This window comes from Fukomys damarensis, unplaced genomic scaffold, assembly GCF_012274545.1.
Source record: "Fukomys damarensis isolate Sample0158 unplaced genomic scaffold, DMR_v1.0_HiC HiC_scaffold_23, whole genome shotgun sequence".
Classification (NCBI taxonomy): domain Eukaryota; kingdom Metazoa; phylum Chordata; class Mammalia; order Rodentia; family Bathyergidae; genus Fukomys; species Fukomys damarensis.
In genome coordinates, this window is record NW_022900935.1 from 61,540,972 (window position 1) to 61,560,546 (window position 19,575).

The 19,575-nt window shown below is 53.3% G+C and overlaps 2 protein-coding genes across 2 annotated transcripts; one reads left to right on the plus strand and one right to left on the minus strand.

Annotated features, from left to right (window-relative positions):
• Positions 1–7,466, plus strand: Birc5 (baculoviral IAP repeat containing 5; the record flags this gene model as incomplete). The annotated part of the gene is made up of 4 exons (XM_010618730.3): positions 1–39; positions 392–501; positions 2,790–2,907; positions 6,827–7,466. Coding segments are annotated over 4 exons (357 nt in total), but the record flags the coding sequence as incomplete, so codon positions are not given.
• A 7,319-nt stretch (positions 7,467–14,785) lies between these two features.
• Positions 14,786–18,971, minus strand: LOC104858483 (probable low-specificity L-threonine aldolase 2). Its single transcript, XM_033767606.1, has 6 exons — positions 18,597–18,971; positions 17,959–18,047; positions 17,271–17,456; positions 16,335–16,472; positions 15,985–16,177; positions 14,786–15,362 (listed from the first exon to the last, which is right to left on the minus strand). The coding sequence occupies exons 1-6, from the start codon at positions 18,613–18,615 to the stop codon at positions 15,067–15,069; spliced, it is 921 nt and encodes a 306-aa protein (XP_033623497.1). The 5' UTR covers positions 18,616–18,971; the 3' UTR covers positions 14,786–15,066.
• Between the last annotated feature and the right edge of the window lie 604 nt (positions 18,972–19,575).

Sequence of the window (19,575 nt, forward strand, 5' to 3'; positions counted from 1 at the left end):
TGGCCCTTCCTGGAGGGCTGCGCCTGTACTCCAGAACGGGTGAGACCGCCGGCTTCTTCCCCACCCTTCGGGCCGGCCCTGCCGCGTCCCAAGCCAGGCCGCCCTGCTCCGCTCCGGCCCCAGGGCTACCCCTGCCGGAGACTGTCGACCCCTTGGTCCTTGGTCCCCAGGGTCTGGGCCTGTGCGTCCCCATAAGGTCACCCCCCCCACCTCCGGAACAGTTGGGGCCACTCTCCTTACCTCTCCCCGCGCACTGTCCCCATGAAAGGCCTCCTGTCCCGTCCCAGCTCCAGGTCCCGGAAGTACCTCTTCTCGGGTGCTGCCGACCCTACGTGGCTAGACCCAGAGTCCCGGGCCTCCGCATTTGCTCACAAACTGCTGTCCCTTGCAGATGGCCGAGGCCGGCTTCATCCACTGCCCTACTGAGAATGAGCCCGATTTGGCTCAGTGTTTCTTCTGTTTCAAGGAGTTGGAAGGCTGGGAGCCAGATGACAACCCCATGTAAGTCCCTCCGGATGCTAGTCCTTCGGGTGCCTCGATTCTGTCTGAAAACATTGGGTTTGAACTGGGCTGGGAAGAAAACGATTTGAATTTCTAAGATGCTTATTGCAGGAGGAGTAACATTCCTAACCTCATCTTGTGAAGTAAAAAGCTGTTGTAAACCCATACAGCTCCTTGTGCAGGTGCCTTGGTGATATGTGAAACCTAATAAAATCTAATTTGAGCTGGGCACAGTAGTTCAGTCCTGTAATCCCAGCTACTCTGGAGCCTAAGGCAGGAGGATTCCAAATTTGATGCCAGCCTGGGCAATTTAGACAGATCCTGTCTCAAAGTAAAAAAATCTGGGGACATAGCTCAGTGGTTCTCTCCTGGGTTCTGTCCGAGATACCCCCCCCCCAGTACACACAAAGTAAATCTAATTTGGCCAGAACATCCTTCAGGATGGATATTGAAGAAAAGCTCATCCATGTAAAATGCTTGATATTTTTCAGTTCAACAGAATACAATTATCAGCTCCTGCCCCTGAACTCCATGTACTTTGCTTGCTTTGGATTAAAACAAACAAACAAACAAAAAACAAACAGAAACTAGCTTTTGCTGAGCAAGGTGGTGCACACCTGTAATCCTAGCACTTGAGAGGCTGAGGCAGGAGTATTGCTCTGAGTTTGAGGCCAGCCTGGGCTACACAGTGAGTTTAAGGGTGGCCTGATCTACATAGTGAGACCCTATCTCAAAAAAACAAACAAACAAAAAAATACAATAAATAAAAACAGCTTTTTTGAGATGTTATTCATATGTCACAAAAACTCTTTTTACAATTGCACTTAAATGTTTGGAATTTTGTTTATCAAGATACTGTGTTTTGTTGTTTTGTGGTACTGGAGATTTTTTTTGAGAAGGCTTAGGACAGGGTCTTGCTATGTAGTTCAGACTGGCTGTGAACTCACTGTGTAACCTAGGCTGGCCTGGAACTCAGCGATTCTCCTGCCTCAGCCTCACAAGTGCTGGAATTACAGGCGTGCATCATCATGCCAGCCTGGTGCTGGGGTTTGAATCCAGGGCCTTGCACATGCTCAGCAAGAGCTCTGCTATTGAGCTACATCCCTGACCTCTTAAATTTTTTATTCTGAGACAGGGTCTTACTAAATTATCCAGATGGGTCTCACACTTTGAATCCTCTTGCATTAGCCTCTGAGTAGGTGGATTATTGCACTCAGCCTGTTTCAGTTTTGGTTTTGTTTTGTTTTTGATACCAGGGATAGAACTCAGGTCCTTGCACTTGCAAGGCAGGTGGCAGCACCACTGAGCTAACTCCCCACCCCTGTTTCTGTTTTTTAATTCTGTGCGTATAATCAGACTACCCTTTCTGCCTTTTGGTAATATCTTTGCATGTTGTTTTCTCATCTCTTGTTCCTGTCAGAATCTATTACTTCCACAACCTTAATTTTTGTCTCCAGGGAATCACCTGAGTTGTTTCTCTTGTTGGCTAGAAGAGCATTGCTGGGTTTTTTTTTGTGTGGGGGCTTGCTTTTTGGTGTTGTTGTTGTTGTGTTTTTTGAGACAGGGTCTCACTTTGTAGTTGAGACTGACCTGGAACTCACTATGTAGCCCAGGCTGGTCTTGAACTCACAGTGATCCTCCTGCCTCAGCCTCCCGAGTGCTGGGGTTACAAGCGTGCACCACCATGCCCAGCTACCATTGCTGTTTTATTCCTTAATATATTTGCTCTCTGACCAAGTCTTGAATGGATGAGCTGTTGGTTACACCAGTGATCAGTGGGAAATGTTGGGGATTTCTAAGTGTTACAGTGTTTTCTCCGTATAATGATTGTCCTTTTTGGCTTTGTGTGACTGTATTCTGTAATCCTGGATGGTTATAGTGACTCTACTCTGCGGAAATATTCCCATTGCAAAGGAGGAAGTGGAGGAGAGGGATCCTTGGGGAACCCTGGCCAACTTGACCTTAGTCTGAGCATTCTGTGAAATGAAATTACTTGCAACAGTCCTTGAAGATTTTAGAGGGATTTGACATGTGATTCCTCTAGATGTCATCTGTACCACACTTTTCCTACCATTTGCTAAAGGACTCAGATAAAATACTCTAGCCACAAGGATGGGGCAAGTGCAAAGACAGGCTGTGTGAACAGCTTGGGGTCCATCCGCTTGGTCCAGACATCTTGCTCTGGAAGCAGCACAGCATGCCCAGAGAGGTGGTGGGGTGACAGGACACAGACTGTTGGTCATGAACCTCCACTATTTTGTTGATGTTTTGTGTGTTGATTTTTCTAGAGAGGAACATAAAAAGCATTCATCTGGCTGTGCATTCCTTTCTGTCAAGAAGCAGTTTGAAGAGTTAACTCTCAGTGAATTTTTGAAACTGGACAAAGAAAGAGCCAAGAACAAAATTGTATGTATCATTGGGAATAAGAGCTGAGAGCAGACCCTGGGCAGCATATGGCACTAAACCAACTGTTCCCTCAGGAAGCGCGCTCAGAGCCCTGGGGGTCTGAGGGAGAGACCCCGCTGGCCTGGAGTGTGATCTTGAGAGAGACAGTGGAGGACATTCCTCTCTCTCAGGCCCTTCTGGATTGATGGGGACATGGTGATGGTTAGGGTCGACTTCCTGCCTTGGTGACAGTGTTGGAAACACTTGACATGGCTGTGTGCTCATGTGGTAGCAGTGGTGTAGACATAGGGTTTGGGGGTGGGCCAGCCAGATTTGAGGGGTGTCCGTGTCTGAGTGTGGGGAGTTAGGTTTGCCTGAGACCAGGGCTCCCAGTGAAATCTGAACTGTAGATAAACAAGGTGTAGTTTTGGAGTATAAGTATTTCCCACACTCTGTATGGGTATTTACTAAAAAATACTTGTTCATGGGAAGTTCACATTTAACTGGGCAACTTGTATTCTTTTGTGCTACATTTGGCAGCCACGTAAGGAATGAGGTGTGTTGGGTGGGTAATGTCCTTGTCGCAGAGCATGGGGTGGGGTTTGTGAGATGTCCCTGTTCTGTCTGAAGTGCACTGACTTTGAGCCAGCTCATGTCGCCCTCTTTGCCATGGGATGGAGGCTAGGAGCCCCCACTTCTGCCACCATAATGGTTATGAGGTCCCTTTTCAGCTTGAATATTGTGTTCCTTAGTTGGGATCAGTATAAAATGGTTCTGTCGAAAATAGCTTTCAGATGCTGAGGACAGTTGTTTATTATCAGGAAGAGGGAGGACATCCGTGGTTGGGAAGGTGTGCTGTGGGAGTGTGCCCTGGAGCGTCACGGGAACTGCAGGCGGCTTAGAGGAGGGCCTCCAGCTTAGGAGCCAGCATCTTCTCTGCCAAGTGCTCTAGGGACTGTGTGGCCACCTTCTCAGCTGCACAGTCCCTGTTACCTGTTCTTACTAGTTTTTGGTTTTTTTTCATAACCATTTTTAAAAAATTTTTTATTACTGGGTTTTTGAGACAGGATTTCACTAGATAGTTCAGGGTGACCTTAAACTCACTTAAATAGCCCATTCTGGCCTCAAACTCACAGTGATCCTCTGCCTCAGCCTTACAAGTGCTGGGATTACAGGTATGCATCACCATGCCCAGCTTTCATAACCACTTAAACATAGAAGGACCAGCTGAGTGTGGTGGTCCACACCTGTTATCCCAGCACTCTGGAAGGCTAAAGCAGGGCGATCACAAGTTCAAGCACAGGCTGAGCAATCTAACAAGTCCCTTTCTCAAAGTAAAAAATAAACCGAGGGTAGACGTTGCAGCTGAACGCGAAGGCCATGGGTTCAATCACCACAAATAAAGGAAGAGGAAGCATCATTCTTAGCCCAGGGCCCTGGAGTGCTGCATATCATGGGGGAGAGCAGTTTGTTGCTGGAGCAGTCAGGGAGGAGGTTCTGGGCCCAGGGGAGCAAAGAGGCCAGGGGCTGGGGGAGGCAGAGGCTGTGGGGTTGTTGCATTTGCACACTCACGGTTGCCTGGTTACCAGGATCAATGCAGTGTGAGAGGAGACTGAACTGCCTGTTGGGAAGAGGGCTTAGGAAGGCTAGCTGAGTTTTAAGCTACTCATCCATTTCTTCGTTGGTTTATAAATTTATACAATAAAAAATTCTTGTTAAACCAGCGGCGCTCAATTATATTGCTCTGATATTCTAGAAGTCTAGTACTGCAGGCATCAGCCACTGTGGCTGTCCAGCTAAGTAAAATTCAGCCCCTCAGTTGCATGAGCCACATTTGAAGTGCTCAGTAGCTACACGTGCCAAACAGTAATGGAACATTTTTGTCATTAAGTTCTGGGCCGAGGATTTAGCTCAGTGGTTCTGCCACCTTCCTTGTAAGCGCAAGGTCCTGAGTTCAATCCCTGGTACCCCCCCAAGCCCCTCAGTTGCGAGCCACATTTGAAGTGCTCAGTAGCTACACGTGCCAAACAGTAATGGAACATTTTTGTCATTAAGTTCTGGGCCGAGGATTTAGCTCAGTGGTTCTGCCACCTTCCTTGTAAGCGCAAGGTCCTGAGTTTTATCCCTGGTACCCCCCCAAGTGAGAGTGGGTGGGAGCTGCAGTGCAGGGAATGGATGTGACCGGGGCCATCTGCTTTGCCACAGCACCTGGTGTCTCCCTCTCGAGAGGACCGTGTCACTTGTTCAGGTGTCTGGCACCTCTGTAGGAGGAATGAGGAGGGTTGGGAGCTGTCTGCTGACTTGGACTGTTGGTTAAGCCCTTGATGCTGCAGCTCAGGTTGACACGGTAGTTGTTGGGCCAGGGATTTAGCTCAGTGGTTCTACCGCCTGCTTCACAAGCACAGGGTCCCAAGTTCGATCCCTAGTACCAAAAAAAAAAGCCTGAGTTTATAAAAACCTGTGATGAGAGCCAGGCGTGGTGGTGCACACCTGTAATCCCAGCACTCGGGAGGTTGAGACAGGAGGATCACTGACTGAATTCGAGACCAGCCTGGGCTACACAGTGAGTTCCAGGTCAGTCTAACTACAAAAGTGAGACACTGTCTCAAAAAAATCACAAAAAAACCCTGTGATGAGGGTAAAGTAGAGTCTGGCAGAACCCTGGGTGGCAGGAGTGTTGTTTTCAATGGTGAGATTTCTTGTTTTCCTTCAGCTTCTATTATGAAAGCATAAGATGGAGATAATGAGCTCTACTATGACAGGGTAGTCAAATTACAGTAAGTACAATGAGGCTTGGTTCATTTAAGGGTATTTTGGAAGTAGAAGAAAAGCAGATCAAGCTGTGTGTTGCAAGACCGTGGTCATCGCTGCTGTCAGTAAAAGCAGAGACTTTCGGGCCTGTGCAGTTGCTTCTTACAAGATGGACAAGCCTGTTTTTGTTTTGTTTTTTTGGTACTGGGGATCAAACTTAGCACTTGCCTTGCAAGCGTGGTACCACTCAGCTAAATCCCCAGCCTCATTTGTTTTTAATGTACCAGAAATTAAGGGGGGTAACAGGAAAAGGGGCGTCCCAGGCTTGCTGACGTGCTGTTGCTTGCCCCCTTTGGATGGGGTGCTTGTAGCAGAGTGCAGAGGTTTGAAGCCAGATTCAGGAGGGCCTGGAAGTGAAAGGTAGCAGCTGGTATTTGGCAGGGTCTGTTTAGTTGCATGAGGGAGGCTTTGGCCTTCGCCTGTAGAAATTGCAGAAGCAGAGTGGGGTGCTTGGGAGCAGAGCTGGGCCCAGACTAGCTGGGTGGCCCTGTGGGTCTGCACGGTACCTGCCCCGTGGGTTAGGGGTGGTCCAAGGGTACGGGGTTCCATGGTGCAGGTGCACACAAAGCATCCTGTGTGGTTTTTGTTTATTAAGTTTTGAGTAGCTTAAACTTGAGTTGGATCCAGACGTTTGCCTCCATATTGCTGGTTATCTCTCCTGGCACAGAGCCCAGTTTATTTAGGTTCTCATAAGTGGTTTCCCCCACCCCAGTACTGGGGCTCAAACTCAGGACCTTGCAATTTCAAGGCAGGAGCAGTGCCCCTGAGCTAAATCCCTGGCCCATGTTCCCTCTTTATTTTATCTGCAGGATGTGATTTATATGTGTTTGTTTCCTGTGAATGTATCTGTACTTTTGTCTTTTCTCTTTTTTTGTGGTGCTGGGGATTAAAGCCAGGGCCTCACACATGCTAGGCAAGTTCTCTGCCTCTGAGCCACACCCCCAGCCCAAATGTGTCCGTTCATTATTCCAGGCACATGTGTTTGTTTCCTGTGAATGTATCTGTACTTTGTCTTTTCTCTTTTTTTGTGGTGCTGGGGATTAAAGCCAGGGCCTCACACATGCTAGTAGGCAAGTTCTCTGCCTCTGAGCCACACCCCCAGCCCAAATGTGTCCGTTCATTATTCCAGGCAAAGGAAACCAACAGCAAGCAGAAAGAATTTGAAGAAACTGCATCAAAAGTCCGTTGTGCCATGGAACAGCTGGCTGCCTTGGAGTGAGCCCCTCGCCGTGCTCACTGGTACCAGAGGGCTGTGTCGGGCCAAGGCACGCTCTCTGGTGTCCCCAACCTTTCGGCCCCTTAGGAAAGGAGAACAGCAGAGTTTTGAAATTGAGTATTTAAGCTGATTTTCATTTTCTCTTGGAAGCAGTGCCCGCAGATCTTTTACCGGAGCGGCAGGTGCTGCTGATCACCACAGTGGCTGCATTTTTTTCTTTGGTAGCTTTGCTCTGTTAAACCCTGGACTTACTGTGGGTGAGGAGTGGGTGAGGAGGAGGGCAGTGTCTCCGAGGCATAGTTGCCCGTCAGGGGTTCTGTCTCGGTCTCAGCTCTCTAAACCCACTCGGCCACCAGCAGCTCACCTGCCTTTGTGATGTGTGCTTCCTGACAGAGCGCAATGGAATAAATTAATTTAAAGAATAGACTAGAAGACCTTTCTCTTTGGAGGAAACTGGTTTTGTCTGATTTTTAAATAAGTGTTTATATTGTTCAGAACCCCACGGGATCATAAATTTAGTGATATTTTAGTTTGTTTTTAATTAAAAAAAATTTTTTTGAGATGGGGTCTTGCTGTGTAGTTCAGGCTGGCCTTGAACTCACTGTGTAGCCCACACTGGCCTCAAACTCATGTTGATCCTCCTGCCTCCGCCTCCCGAGTGTTGGGGTCACAGTTGTTTGCCACCACGCCCGGCTACACTTGAGTTTGAGCCTCAGCATGCACCGAGCAGAGTTTGAAGGGCGGTGGTGAAAAGGCTGCCGGTGCCCCTCCCGTCCTGGCTCAGCGCCCTCCTCACGTGGTGCTGCTGGCTGCTCGGAAGTGCAGTTTCCTCATCTGTCGCCATGCTACTTCCCTTGGCTTTTCTTTTTTCTTTTTCTTTCCTTTTTTATGGAGACGTGACTTTGGGGGGATAAAGAGGAGCATTGAGATTAACCCCCCTGCCAGTGTTCACAATGTGGTTTTCTCGTTTTGTTTGAATTACTGTTTCACAGAGCAGCACAAAGTACAATTCATCACAAAGCCATCCTAAGCCCATGGGGCCCCTGTGCGTGGCTCTGGGGACAAGGCCAGACAGCAGATGCCAAGAAGCCCATTCTGAAGCTGCTGCCCAGGAAACGGCTGAGCGAGTCCAGGCACACGCTAGGATTTCTGTCTGAGAAGAGTGCAGTGGCCTGAGTCCTTTCTAAATTACTGGGCTTAGTGCTGTGGCCTGGCGTGGCTGTTGCAGCGGGAAGCCTGGTGCTAAGGTGGCAGATTGGGTTTCACTGGCTGGCGTCCTCTGAGGGCCATCGCAGTGGTCGTGTCTAACCAGGCTGCAGACTGCACTTCCCTGTAAGCATGGAGATGACTGCAGTGGCTTTTGTTGGGAGAAGAAAGCACTTGGCCTGTAGGCTGACCTCGGCTCCGTAGGAGGGTACCTTAATGCTGGTCCTTACAGATCGGCCTGGCCAGCGGCCAAGGAAAACAGCGCTTCGACCTGGCAGCTCACCGTCTCTGCTGGAGCCTTACCAAGCGTGTTCCCTCCGCAGGAAACTTGCTTTCTGAAGAGGGTTTGTCGCCAGACCTCAGTGGCCACCAATGTCTGAAAGCTCAGTCAACACCAATTAAGAAAGCCTCAGGCCTTTGTCTGAGGGTACCTGCCTTAGCTCCCAAATACATGGCCCTCCTAGGCTGTAAGTTCAGATGGTGTCTGGGAAGGTGCAGGCACTTCACAAGCTTCAAGGCTGGATTGTGACAGCAGAGTACAGCCCCACTGGCCAGCCTGGGAATCAGCAGCTCCACCATCTCCAGGGAAAGCAGCCTAGGCCGGTGGACAGAGATGGAGTACAGAGCTGCCATCCCCCAGTGGGTAGGCGCCCCACAGGCGCCGACCATTCTGCTGGGTTGTGCCCACTTAAACAACAGAGCCAGGTGTGGAGCACACCTATAGTCCCAGCATCCTGGAGGCTGAGGCAGGAGGATCATGAGTTGAAGGCCAGCTGGGGCTCCACAGTAAGTTCAAGTTCATTGTGAGATACACAATAAACCCTGTCTCAAAACAACCAAATAAAAATAACCAGTGGAGAGTAATCCCCCCGCTGAGCAGCTCAGCACATGTGAGGCCCTGGGTTCGTTTCCCGGTACTTGGGTTGGGGTCCGGGGGTTGTCCTGGTGATCATTAAGGTTGAGATTCAGACCTGGGCGGTCTGGTCCCAGAGGCGGGCCCTTAGAGCTCTAGGACACTGTCCGGGCTCCAGGGAAGGACTAAGCACAGTGTCCCAGTTTCAGGTGGTCTCACAGTACTGTACTTTGTTTTGAAATAAAGATGTGCGGGAGCCAGGCATGGTGGTTTATTCCCATAGCCCTAGCACCGTGGGAGGCTGAGGTGGTTCAAGCCCAGCCCGACCAACTTAGCAACTCAGTGAGGTCCTGTCTCAAGAAAATAAAGAGCTGGGGATATAGCTCAGTGCAGAGGCCTTGGGCCCAATCCTCTGTGCTGCGGAAAGGACAGGAAGTTATAAAGATAGCGCAGTGGGTTTGGGGTTTCCTTTCCCTGTTTCCCCCAGGAAAACATCTAGACGTCCAAGGTCCAGGCTGAGAACCAGGAGGTAGGCAGCAGTCTGAGGCAGTCTTGCCACCAGGAAGGACTTCCTGTCTGGTGGGGGTGAATCTGACCCAGACAGAGACGCAGCTGATCTGTGGGTCTCTGCTCAGCTTAGCCTGCAGTGCTGTGTGTCTTCAGGTAGGTGGGGCCATACTGGGGGATTGGCCTTCAGGGCTGCTCCAGGGAATCCCACGGTTGTGACATTGTCCATTCATTCGCTCTGATACCTCTTTGCCCACAGAAAGTAAGGCATCACATCCAGGGACTGAAGCCCAGACCTGTTTCCTTCACTGAGCCCACAGTTTTTCTTTTTTCTTTTTCTTTTTTTTTTTTTTTTTCTTCTTTTTTGAGAAGGGGGTCTCACTAAGTAGCTCAGGCTGTCCTTGAACTCAGTGATCCTCCTGCCTCAGCCTCCCACATGCTGGATTATGGTGGTGCAGCACCATGCCGGGCTTTCTCCTTTTTGAAGAGTGGGAGGATAAAGGCCAGCAAGAGCTGAGTTTGTGTGCACATGATTTACTGAGGAGGTAGATTAAGTCTGCCCTGAGTGACAATAGGAAGAGGAATTGCAGACACTCGTGTAGCCCTGGTAGGAGGACTGGGCAGGAACAGATACTCGGGCACAGTGTGCACCCTGGGCTAGGGGAAGGGCACAGCTTTCCTGCCGGCAAAGCCCTGGTAGCGGGAGGCCCCCGGCAGGTATGGGGAGCCGGGGCGGCTGTGCCCAGCCTCCTGGACCCACGGATTCCAGCTGGGGATGCGACTACCCTCAGTCTGCCTGCCTCCTCACACGGCCACGTCTGCCGGAGCATGCTGGCTGTGGAAAACGAGATGCATGTGTCCCAGCCTACCGCCTCCCCACTTGGAGATGCTTTCGGATATGCGCTTTTGGCAAGACCAGCGCCGCGCGCCTGCCAGGATAGCCTAGGTTTGTGAAGCACCTGAGGGATGGATTGACCTGGTGGGTATAGTCATTTAGTGAGGTTCGTTTTCTGCTGGAGAATGATGGCCAGGCGCAGTGAAATTAGTTGTGTAGCTGATGCCTCTCAAGCTGCTCGGAGAGCAGTTTAGCCCGCAGTTCCAGCTACTTCCTCCGTCCTGTGTTTGTGTTGGAGGCAACAGCCAGGTCATCAGCCTGGGCCTGAAAACAGGCTTGGATGCAGCCTTGCTTTTGTCATGTAAAATCGGAACGACGTCAGCAGTGGTCACACAGGCTTTGAAGAGGCCCTGGCAGCCAGGTTCGGGGTCCTCTCAGCACAGGCTGCAGGCCAGTGAAAGCAGGATGGATGATGAGACAGTGGGTCATGCTAAAGCAGAGCCTCTTCAGACGGGGCTGGTGTGATACGGGAAGGAAGTACACTGGCAGAATTCATCAGACGGCTCCTCGAGGACTGGCGCCTGCGGCCTAAGGAACAGCAGTCAGCAGCTCCAGCTGCACCTCTGGTCTTACACGTGGGACGCAGGCTTGAAAGCAGCATGGCTGGACTAAGCTGCTCCCCGTGACCGGCAGCCTGAGGAAATAGGCGACCCTGCCTTACTCTCTAGAGATGGGGTCAGGTGCCTCTTGCTGAAATGCCCCTTGGGTAGCAGAGGCCTTGGACATCCCAGTGGTTGGCATCGGCTCTGACAGCTGTGTCCTGTCCCACTTAAGTGGCAATGGGTGCAATGACAGATCCAGGCCGAGAGCAGGGGTGCACTCCTGTGATACAAGCTGCTTGGAGGCTGAGGCAGGAAGATTACAAGCTTAGGGCCAGCCTTGGCAACTTAGACTGTGCCTAAAAATCGAGCTGGGAACATACATAGCTCAGTGGTGCAACCCCTTGGATGGTTCAGTCACTGGTACTGCAAAAGAAAAAAAACAAAGCAAAACAAAACCCTTTCAAACCAGTCCAGCTCAAGGGCAGGGAGCTTACTGGAGGGTCCACACAGACTTCCTTTAGTTTTTCCTTACACACGGTCAATTCACATCTTTTGCCCTGTTGAGACAGAGTCCCGCTGTGTACTCCAGGCTTGCCTTGAACTCTGTGTAGCCCAGGCTGGCCTCAAACTCATGATCTTTCTCTCTCAACAGTTTGCATCTTATACACACACAAGAGGAGGCATCAACCCAAACAAAGCAATGCGATCCTTTTATATTGCTTTACCGTGGAGGAACTGCTAAGGATGAGCTCAGGTTTTCAGAGTTCATGGTTCTCTCCCCAGCTCTAATCAGAGTTTGGGGCTGGGAGGGCCCTGCAGCTCCCCAAGCACCCCAGGCTCCATGGGCTCCTGTCTGCCACAGGCTTCCAGAGCAGGGGTGTGGGCTGGGCAGTGCCAGCTGAAGGGCACAGGCAGGCACAGTGGGCACCTCCACTGGCACAGCTGGCAGTTGGTGCAGTGTGCAGAAAGGTGAGCAGCTTATGAAATACCCAGATAGCCCTCTGCTGTCCTCTGCGTTCCACGTGAAATACTCAGTAACTTGGGATTGCTTTTACTTAATCACTGTGTTCTGCAAACCAACAAGAGCCTAGCAGAGAAAACATGGCCCAAACGCATTCTCTGAGAGGACTGGGTCAGCTGCAGGTCAGGGAGCTGCTGGGCAGGGGACCATAGTCTGAGGACTGAGACCTTCACGTGCTCTGCAGACTCCACCCAGCCTCAAGCATGGCACAGCCAAGCACAGCTCCTGGTGGGCTCTTCTGCCTCCCAAGACGTCCTGGGGAAGGGGTGTGCCGTCATTGTGGTGCAGCCCAGCTACCAGGCATCTCTGTTCCTGCTGCGGCTGCTCAGGAGCAGCAGAGGGAGCAGGGGGACTGTGGGGTTCAGGTGGACAGTGTCAGGCCCCAGCCTTCATTCAGGTGACCAGGGGTGGTGGTTTTCCCTCATTATCGCCCCACCCAGCTCCCTCTCCACCTGCCGGGGCCACCAGGAGCTGTGTGAATGTGAGTGTGATGTGTGTGAGCGTGAGTCTACATATAGAGGTGTGTGTGTGACTGGAGTGTGTGAGCACAGGCTGATGTGAGTACACACGGACATAAGAGTGCGATTCTGAGTGCCGAGTGTGCAGTGGTGGGAGAACTTGGCTGTCTGGTCACCACCTCTTGTGTGCGCACACCCACATGTGCAGAGATGGATGTGCATGTGTGTGAATCCAAAAGCCCACACAGCATGAGTGGGAAGGTCCCTGAGGCCGAACCTTCCAGGCAAGCCCGTTTTCGGACCCTTTCCCAAGGCTGAGACCGGCCTCCCCACTGGAGCCTGTTGTGGGGACTCCCAGAGCATTCCTGGGGGAGCCTGTGGAGTTCCTGAGATTGCAAATGCACCTCCATGGACGTGTGGCCTTTCCGTGAAAACCAACCAAATGAGAGGTCTTGGGCCCTGGCACCATGTGGGGCCCTGAGCCTGGTGTCTGGTTCAAGGCTGTAGAGAACTGACAGCAGTAGAGCTGGTGCCTCGTGACTCACAGCAAGAGGAAAGAGCGGGGAAAGTGAAGTCACGCGTGTTAGAGAAGGCACCAGAGCCAGGCCTGAGGTGACTGCGCCCCTCCTCTGCTTGACTGGCCTGGGTTCTACCATGATGCTCCAGCTCCGCCCCTCCCCCTTCCCTCCCACTGCACCCCTCTGTGGGCAGGCTCTGGTCACTGTCCTCTGATGCCACCTGTCCTGGCCTCCACCAGCACCTGAACAGTGAGGGCAGGGGACTCTCTTGGGCTCAGACCCTAGCATTCAGACATAGGAACCTCAGCTTCAGTGTGACCTAGGGACTGTGGTACCCTGGCATTCACCCCCGTGTCACCCCACCCCTGCCGCACTGAGTCTGGGCTCCCTGGGTGTCCTGGATGCTCCTGCCTCAGCCTCCCAGTTGTTGACCTGGGTCAGGGGCAGGATCGTGCCCACAGAGACAACTCCTGAGGTCTCCACCCACAGCCAGCCCAGCAGGCCTGCTGTGTAGGGACCACTGAGGAAGCCACCAGTGAGATGGCACAGACTAGCTGGGCTGCAGCCTTGGGAGACCATGGGAAGAACTCAGCTGAGCCGTTCCTTGGCCCCTGGCCCACAGAAACTATGAGAAATGACAATGATCATGTGAAGGTGCTGCTTTTGGGGGGAATTTGTTACCCAGCAATGGATAACGAGCCCCATGCATGATGGAGCAGCACAAGAGATGGGGTGACAGGTGAAGAGTCTGGGTTATCAGCTCCCCGAGCTCAGGGGAGCAGTTCTGGAGGTCTGGGGAGCACAGGCAGTGTGAGGGTCCTCTGCTGCAGGGCCCTGCTTTTCTCCTGTTGCACTCACCAAAGCCCAAGACATCACTATGCTGCTGTTTCCCACTCATGTGACTCCAGATGGGTCCCGAGCGCTATGCCTGTTCTTCCGGCAGCCTCCTAGCCGCCTCCACCTAGACCCTCAACTTGGCACCCTAAAGCTGAAGCCACTTCCCACAAAAGCCAGTCTCCCCCGGTTTCTACTAAGGCCTTGCTGAGCACTGAGGTGACATATTGTTATAGTCTGAATCTTAGGTGTCCCCAAAGCTCCACGCGGCAACGTGCTGCAGGCCCAGAAGCAATGGGGCCAACTGGTCACGGACCGAGACCTCTGAAACTTGGATCCACAGTTAACTTTCTCTTTTTGTAATTTATCTCCTGTTACTGGGGATCAAATTCAGGACCTTGTGCTTGTGAGGCAGGCAGCGGCACCACTGAGCGACATCCCCGGCCCTCATGTAATTGTTATAGTGAAGAAAAGCTAACACAGATCTCACACACACACACACACACACATTCATTTGCCTACATTACATATACAGAATGAAATATACACAAATATTAATGGTGTTATTCTAGGGAAATAAAAATACAAGTAAATTTTATTCTTTTTAGATCATTAAAAACAATCTGTACACTGGCTATGGTGGTAACACACACCTGTAACCCTGGCACTTGGGAGACTGAGGCAGAAGGATAACTGAGTTCAGGGCCAGCATGAACTATATAGTGAGACTGTCTCAAAAAAAAAAAACAAAAAGAAACACACAAAAAAAAACAAATTATGATCTATACTTCCTCTCTTGTTTTTGACCAGTCCACCAGGAAGTTATTATCAATTTGGCTACTCCATTCAAAAAAACAACTTTGGGTGTTTATCTAGATAGATCTCCTGACTAACTGTCCTCCTCACTAATTCTCTCTTCAGCTGTGTCTCATCTGCTATCAAGCTTATCTACTGAGATCTTAATTTATTATGGTTTCCATTTCTAGAATTTCCATAGAGTCATCTTACAGTTTCAATTTCTCTGTTAAATTTTCAGTCTTGCCTGGTAATTCCTTCAGTATTTTACCTTAAATCCTGTATCTAATAACTCCATTATCTTGATCACCCTCCGGTCTGTTTGCCTGGTTTTTCCCCTTGATTTTTGGTCACCTCTTGTCTGATCCCATGAATGAGTCACTGTTGAGGACCCGAGGCTTTGGATAGTGTCGCCTCTCCCCAGAGGTTGGCTTTACTTCCGGCAGGCTGCTAGGCCACAGGCTCTGAACACCTCTCCCTGCTTCAGTCCCAGCCAGGACATGGGATTTCCGGTCACCTTGTCCTCAGGGCTCCAGCTGTCTCAGCACAAACTCCCACTTCCTCAGAGCTAGGTCAGTGTCCTGGGTGGAGATGTCACGGTGCCACACAGCACGCACAGACCTTTCTGTCCAGGGAAACAGCAGCACACGCACACCACAGCCAATCTGTGCCACCTCCTCAGTGCTCACAGCCTGCAGACGCTGGCACAGCTCCATGGGTGACAGCCCGTTCACCCTCACCAGCACCATGTTGGTCTCCACAGTGGCAGGATCCACAGAGCAGATGGGTGATGCCAGCTCCTGGAGACCTAGGCCAGGTCCTGCAGTGAGCATAGTACAGCCCTATCCCACGACCCCTCTATAGTCCCCACTCCCCAGAATTGTCCCATAGGGGAAGCAGAGAGGCAGCTCTACAGCACAAGAGAAAAGAATGACTCTGAGTCCTGACATGGCCTTTGGGGTCACAGGCTTGACTGTGCTACTTCAGCTGCGGGCCTGTTTCCTCATCAGTGAAGGATTATGAAATTGCTTCAAAGATTCAATTCATGGGGCTGGGGATTTAGCTCAGCGGTTCTACCACCTGCCTTGCAAGTGCAAGGACCCGACTTTGATTCCCAGTACCAAAAAAAAAAAAAAAAAAAAAAAAAAAAAAAAAAAGATTCAATTAATGGTTGAAAGATCCATGTTCAGGCCACGTGCCCTGCTGGATTCTGCAGAGGGCCCAGTTCCCGACTCTGCTAAGTGCTTCCTGGTGTCAGGCACTGTGAGAAAGGGGGTCTGGGAGGCAGGCAGACCTAGTCCCACCTGCAAACTCAGTGCTAGCCCCAAACACCCTAGAGGCTTCAAGGATGCAGACATGGGGTTTGGAGCCCTGATGCAGGGGAACCCCCAAGCCCAAGCTGGGGGAGCAAAGGGAAGTAAGGGTGAGGGCAATGGAGCCACCTTTGGCGAATCTCTGGGCGTTCCCGTGGTCCTGCAGCAGGGCTGCCTCTGCGCCAGCCAGGCCCACCAGGGCTGCTGCAGCCAGCACCCCTGACTGGCGCATGCCTCCACCCAGGGCTTTCCGGAAACGCCAGGCCTCTTCAATGAACTCCTTAGGCCCCCCGACCAATGCCCCTCCTGGTGCACCCAGGCCCTGGGAAAGAGGAGAAACTCTTGCTGTCCCATGCATAGCATCCTGTCCCTGGGCTGGGGCAGCTGCTGTGGCAGCTGGAGCCCAGACACCCAACTCTACCTCCCACAGGTGTCACCACCCACTACACCCTGGAAAGCAAGCCCAGGGCCGTCCCCACCTTGGAAAAGCAGAAAGACACAGAGTCGCAGTGCTCCACAATCCGGGTGGGGGGCACACGCAGAGCCACCGCTGCGTTCATCAGCCGGGCCCCATCCAGGTGGACATGGGCCCCATAGGTCCTGGCCAGGAGGTGCACCTGGGATTCAGGGCAGGCAGAGGTCAGAGGGGCCAGGCCCAAGGAGGACAGTTCTCTGGGAGGCTCCTGGGTGTAGCCCCTGGAGGAATCACAAGGTCTGGAGTCAGAAGCCCAGCTTGGTGACCAGCTCTGGGTGTGTAGGACCTGAGCAGTCACGTGGCGCCTGAGCCTCACTGCCGTCCTCTGGAAGGGGCTGAGGGCGAGCACCTTAACTCCTCTGGGGTGCATGCGCATGCTCACCCACATAGTGCTGAGGTGGAACCCGGGGCCCTGCACATGTGAGGCAAGCGCTGCTGCGAAGCTGCAACCTCGACTGTGACCTCTCTGCGCAACATTGATACAGGCAGAGGGCACTGATGCCTCCTCCCCCCAGGAAGCCACACTGCATGTCACGAGGGGTCACCAGTGCCACTAAGGCAGGACACAAGGCTAGTTTGGGAAGCAGCAGAACTCCCCTCACAGGCTGCCCAAAGGGCCAGGGCAGCTGGAGCCGGCCATGTGTCTCAGCCTCACCAGGGTCGCCGTGCTGTGGTGGCCATGCTCTGGGCTCTCAGCAGGCTCGCATGTGACACCTCTGCTCTTGGGTGGGTCTAGGGACTGGGGCTTCCCTACTGGGCAGTTACTCCCCACGCACCTTTAGCCTTGGGCCAGCACATGTCAGTTGGCCACTGCTGGGAGACATGTGGGCAGCAGGCAGGTGGCAGGGCGTGCATCAGAGCGGTTCATTCTCAGGCAGGGGTCCAGAGGACAGAGGAAGCTCAGCGGGCTGTGGTGGGGCATGGTGGGGAGCAGGCCCACCTGGCGGAGGTAGTCGATGGGCAGGGCTCGGCCTCCAGAGCTGCAGTGCGTGTTCTCCAGGCACACCAGCTCACACACTGGGTGGTAGGGGCTCCTGTGGCCCCGAGCAAGCACCCTCTGCAGCTCAGCCAGGTCCAGCGTGCCATGCGGCATGTCCGGGAGCGGGTGGGCGAGCACCCCAGCCAGCTGCGGGTGGGGAAGGAGTCAGGGGGCCCAGGGGCCCAGCAGCACCACCTGGAAGGGGAGGACTCTCTGGCGTAGGGAGCCGGCCCCCAGCCCCAATCCTGTGCCCACTTCTCCCCATCTCTGGGCTTTGGCCCCTTCCCTTCGCCTCTGGACGTGATGTCAACTGAGGAGGGTGCCGGGCCCCTTTTCTGTTGACACCTGTCGTGCTGTCTTCAGGCTCCCCGCCCCCATTGCCAGTATTCCGAGTGCCCACTAGGGGGCAGGAGGGCATCGAAACCCAAGCACTGGGCAGAAATAACTGTCCAGTATTCCCGGAGCTAGCCTGGGCCACTGCTGCCTCCAAGTGGTAAATCCAAGAGACGCTGTCCCTCCTACCTCCCCATCGGGCTTCTCTGTAGCTTTCTCTCTCCCAGCCAGCACCTGGCAAGCAGGTTCCCACTGGAGCGCCCTGCGGTGGCTAGAGGACGCCCAGGGCCCCAGGGGAGCCGTACCTGGTCCTTACCTGAGCCACCCCGCCCTGCTCATAGACCTGGAGGTGGCACTCCTGCCCGAGGAGGAGCTGGGAGCCCCGGCGCCGACAGTGACCCATCACTGAGACAGACGGGAGGAGGGCAGGACTTGGCATCGATTCCCCACCTGCCCTGCTCAGCTTGGCCACAGCAAGCTCACGAGTCTCTTATACCAATCTGGAAACTGCGCCTTCAAAGCATCTTAACACCATGTACTGGAAAACCGTCGCTCTAAATATGCAACTGTGGGGAGGCCACACTGTAAACACGGGGCCACACAGGTGGTGACCTGCAGATCAGCACCCACAGGAAGGTGCCAGCCGCGGTGCCACCCCTTGGGGACCAGCAGCTCTAAGGCCCTGGTGGGAAGCTGCTGGTGTTTAATGAACGATGGTATACAAGGTGAGGCGGGGGAAGGAGGTCACAGGGGGGCCTGGAGGGCATGGATGGTGTGCTTAGAGGAGTGGGGGCCAGGACGCCCCGGGGAGGAGGAACTGGGGAGCAGCACTGACCTCACCGCCTTACCCTCTGCCACGGCACCGCACTGGGCAGGCCAAGAGAAATCCAGAAATGCCATCCATGAATGGGTACCGAGGGACAGAGTGTGCACTGAGGACCCGGGCAAACTCACCAGAGATGAGGTTGGCCATAGTGTTGGTGGGCACAAACAGAGTCCGCTCCACCCCCAGCAGCTCCGCAGCCTGCTCCTGCAGCTCTGGGAAGCGAGGGGGTGGGCCAGGGAAGGCCTTATCAACACTTATGCTCGGTGTGGCTGCAGGCTGGCCACACTCAGGCACCGTTCCCAGTGCATCTTTGAGAGGCGCGCCCCTGGGTGAGGTGTGGTGAGTGCCCAGTGGGCGGGGTGGGAGCCTGGTCTGCCAGCTGCAGGCTATAGTCTTGGTAACCACACAGCTGGGCTCAAAGCCCCTCAGGCAGCTGTCTGTGTCCTCCTTCCTCCTGGGCCACAGCCTCCGCCACACAGGCCACCAAAACTTTCTTGTGGTTTCAACCCCTTGTCCCACCTAGCCCTGCCCCTGCTGCACTTCCTTTCCCATCAGCCCTGGCAGGTGGGGCCTTGCGGTTTCTCTGTTGACTTCCTCTGCCCCTCAGAAAGGGAGCTTCTGGGGAGGTGGGGGGGTCACAAAGGTGCAGCCGGAGGACAAGTGGAACTCCTGCTTTAAAGTCTACCATGGCTCCCCTCTGACTGTGGCATCGAACTCAAGAGTTCTTGGCATGACGCTCAAGGCCCCTGTGATCTGGCTTCTGGCCACCACCACCCCCCGTTCGTGACAAGGGTGTGCCCTGCACAGTACACTCCGGCCACTGTCCACCTGTGTCCTGTTGCATCTGGAGCGCCCATGCCCAGTGCCTGGGACACTGCCGCTTACAATTCAGGGAGCTTCTGGGAGGCCCCGCGGGCGGGAGCCGTGCACCTCTCCCTACCCTCTGTGCACAAAGCACCCTCCAGACTGCTGTCAATGCGGGCACTTCCGATGATGCGGTGACTTATTTACTGCTGGGAGCCTGCGTTTCTGACGGGTTTGGGGCGTTGGGCCGGACCCAGCTGCGCCACCGCTCTGTTCAGGGCGCCCTCCCGCCAGCACTACGGA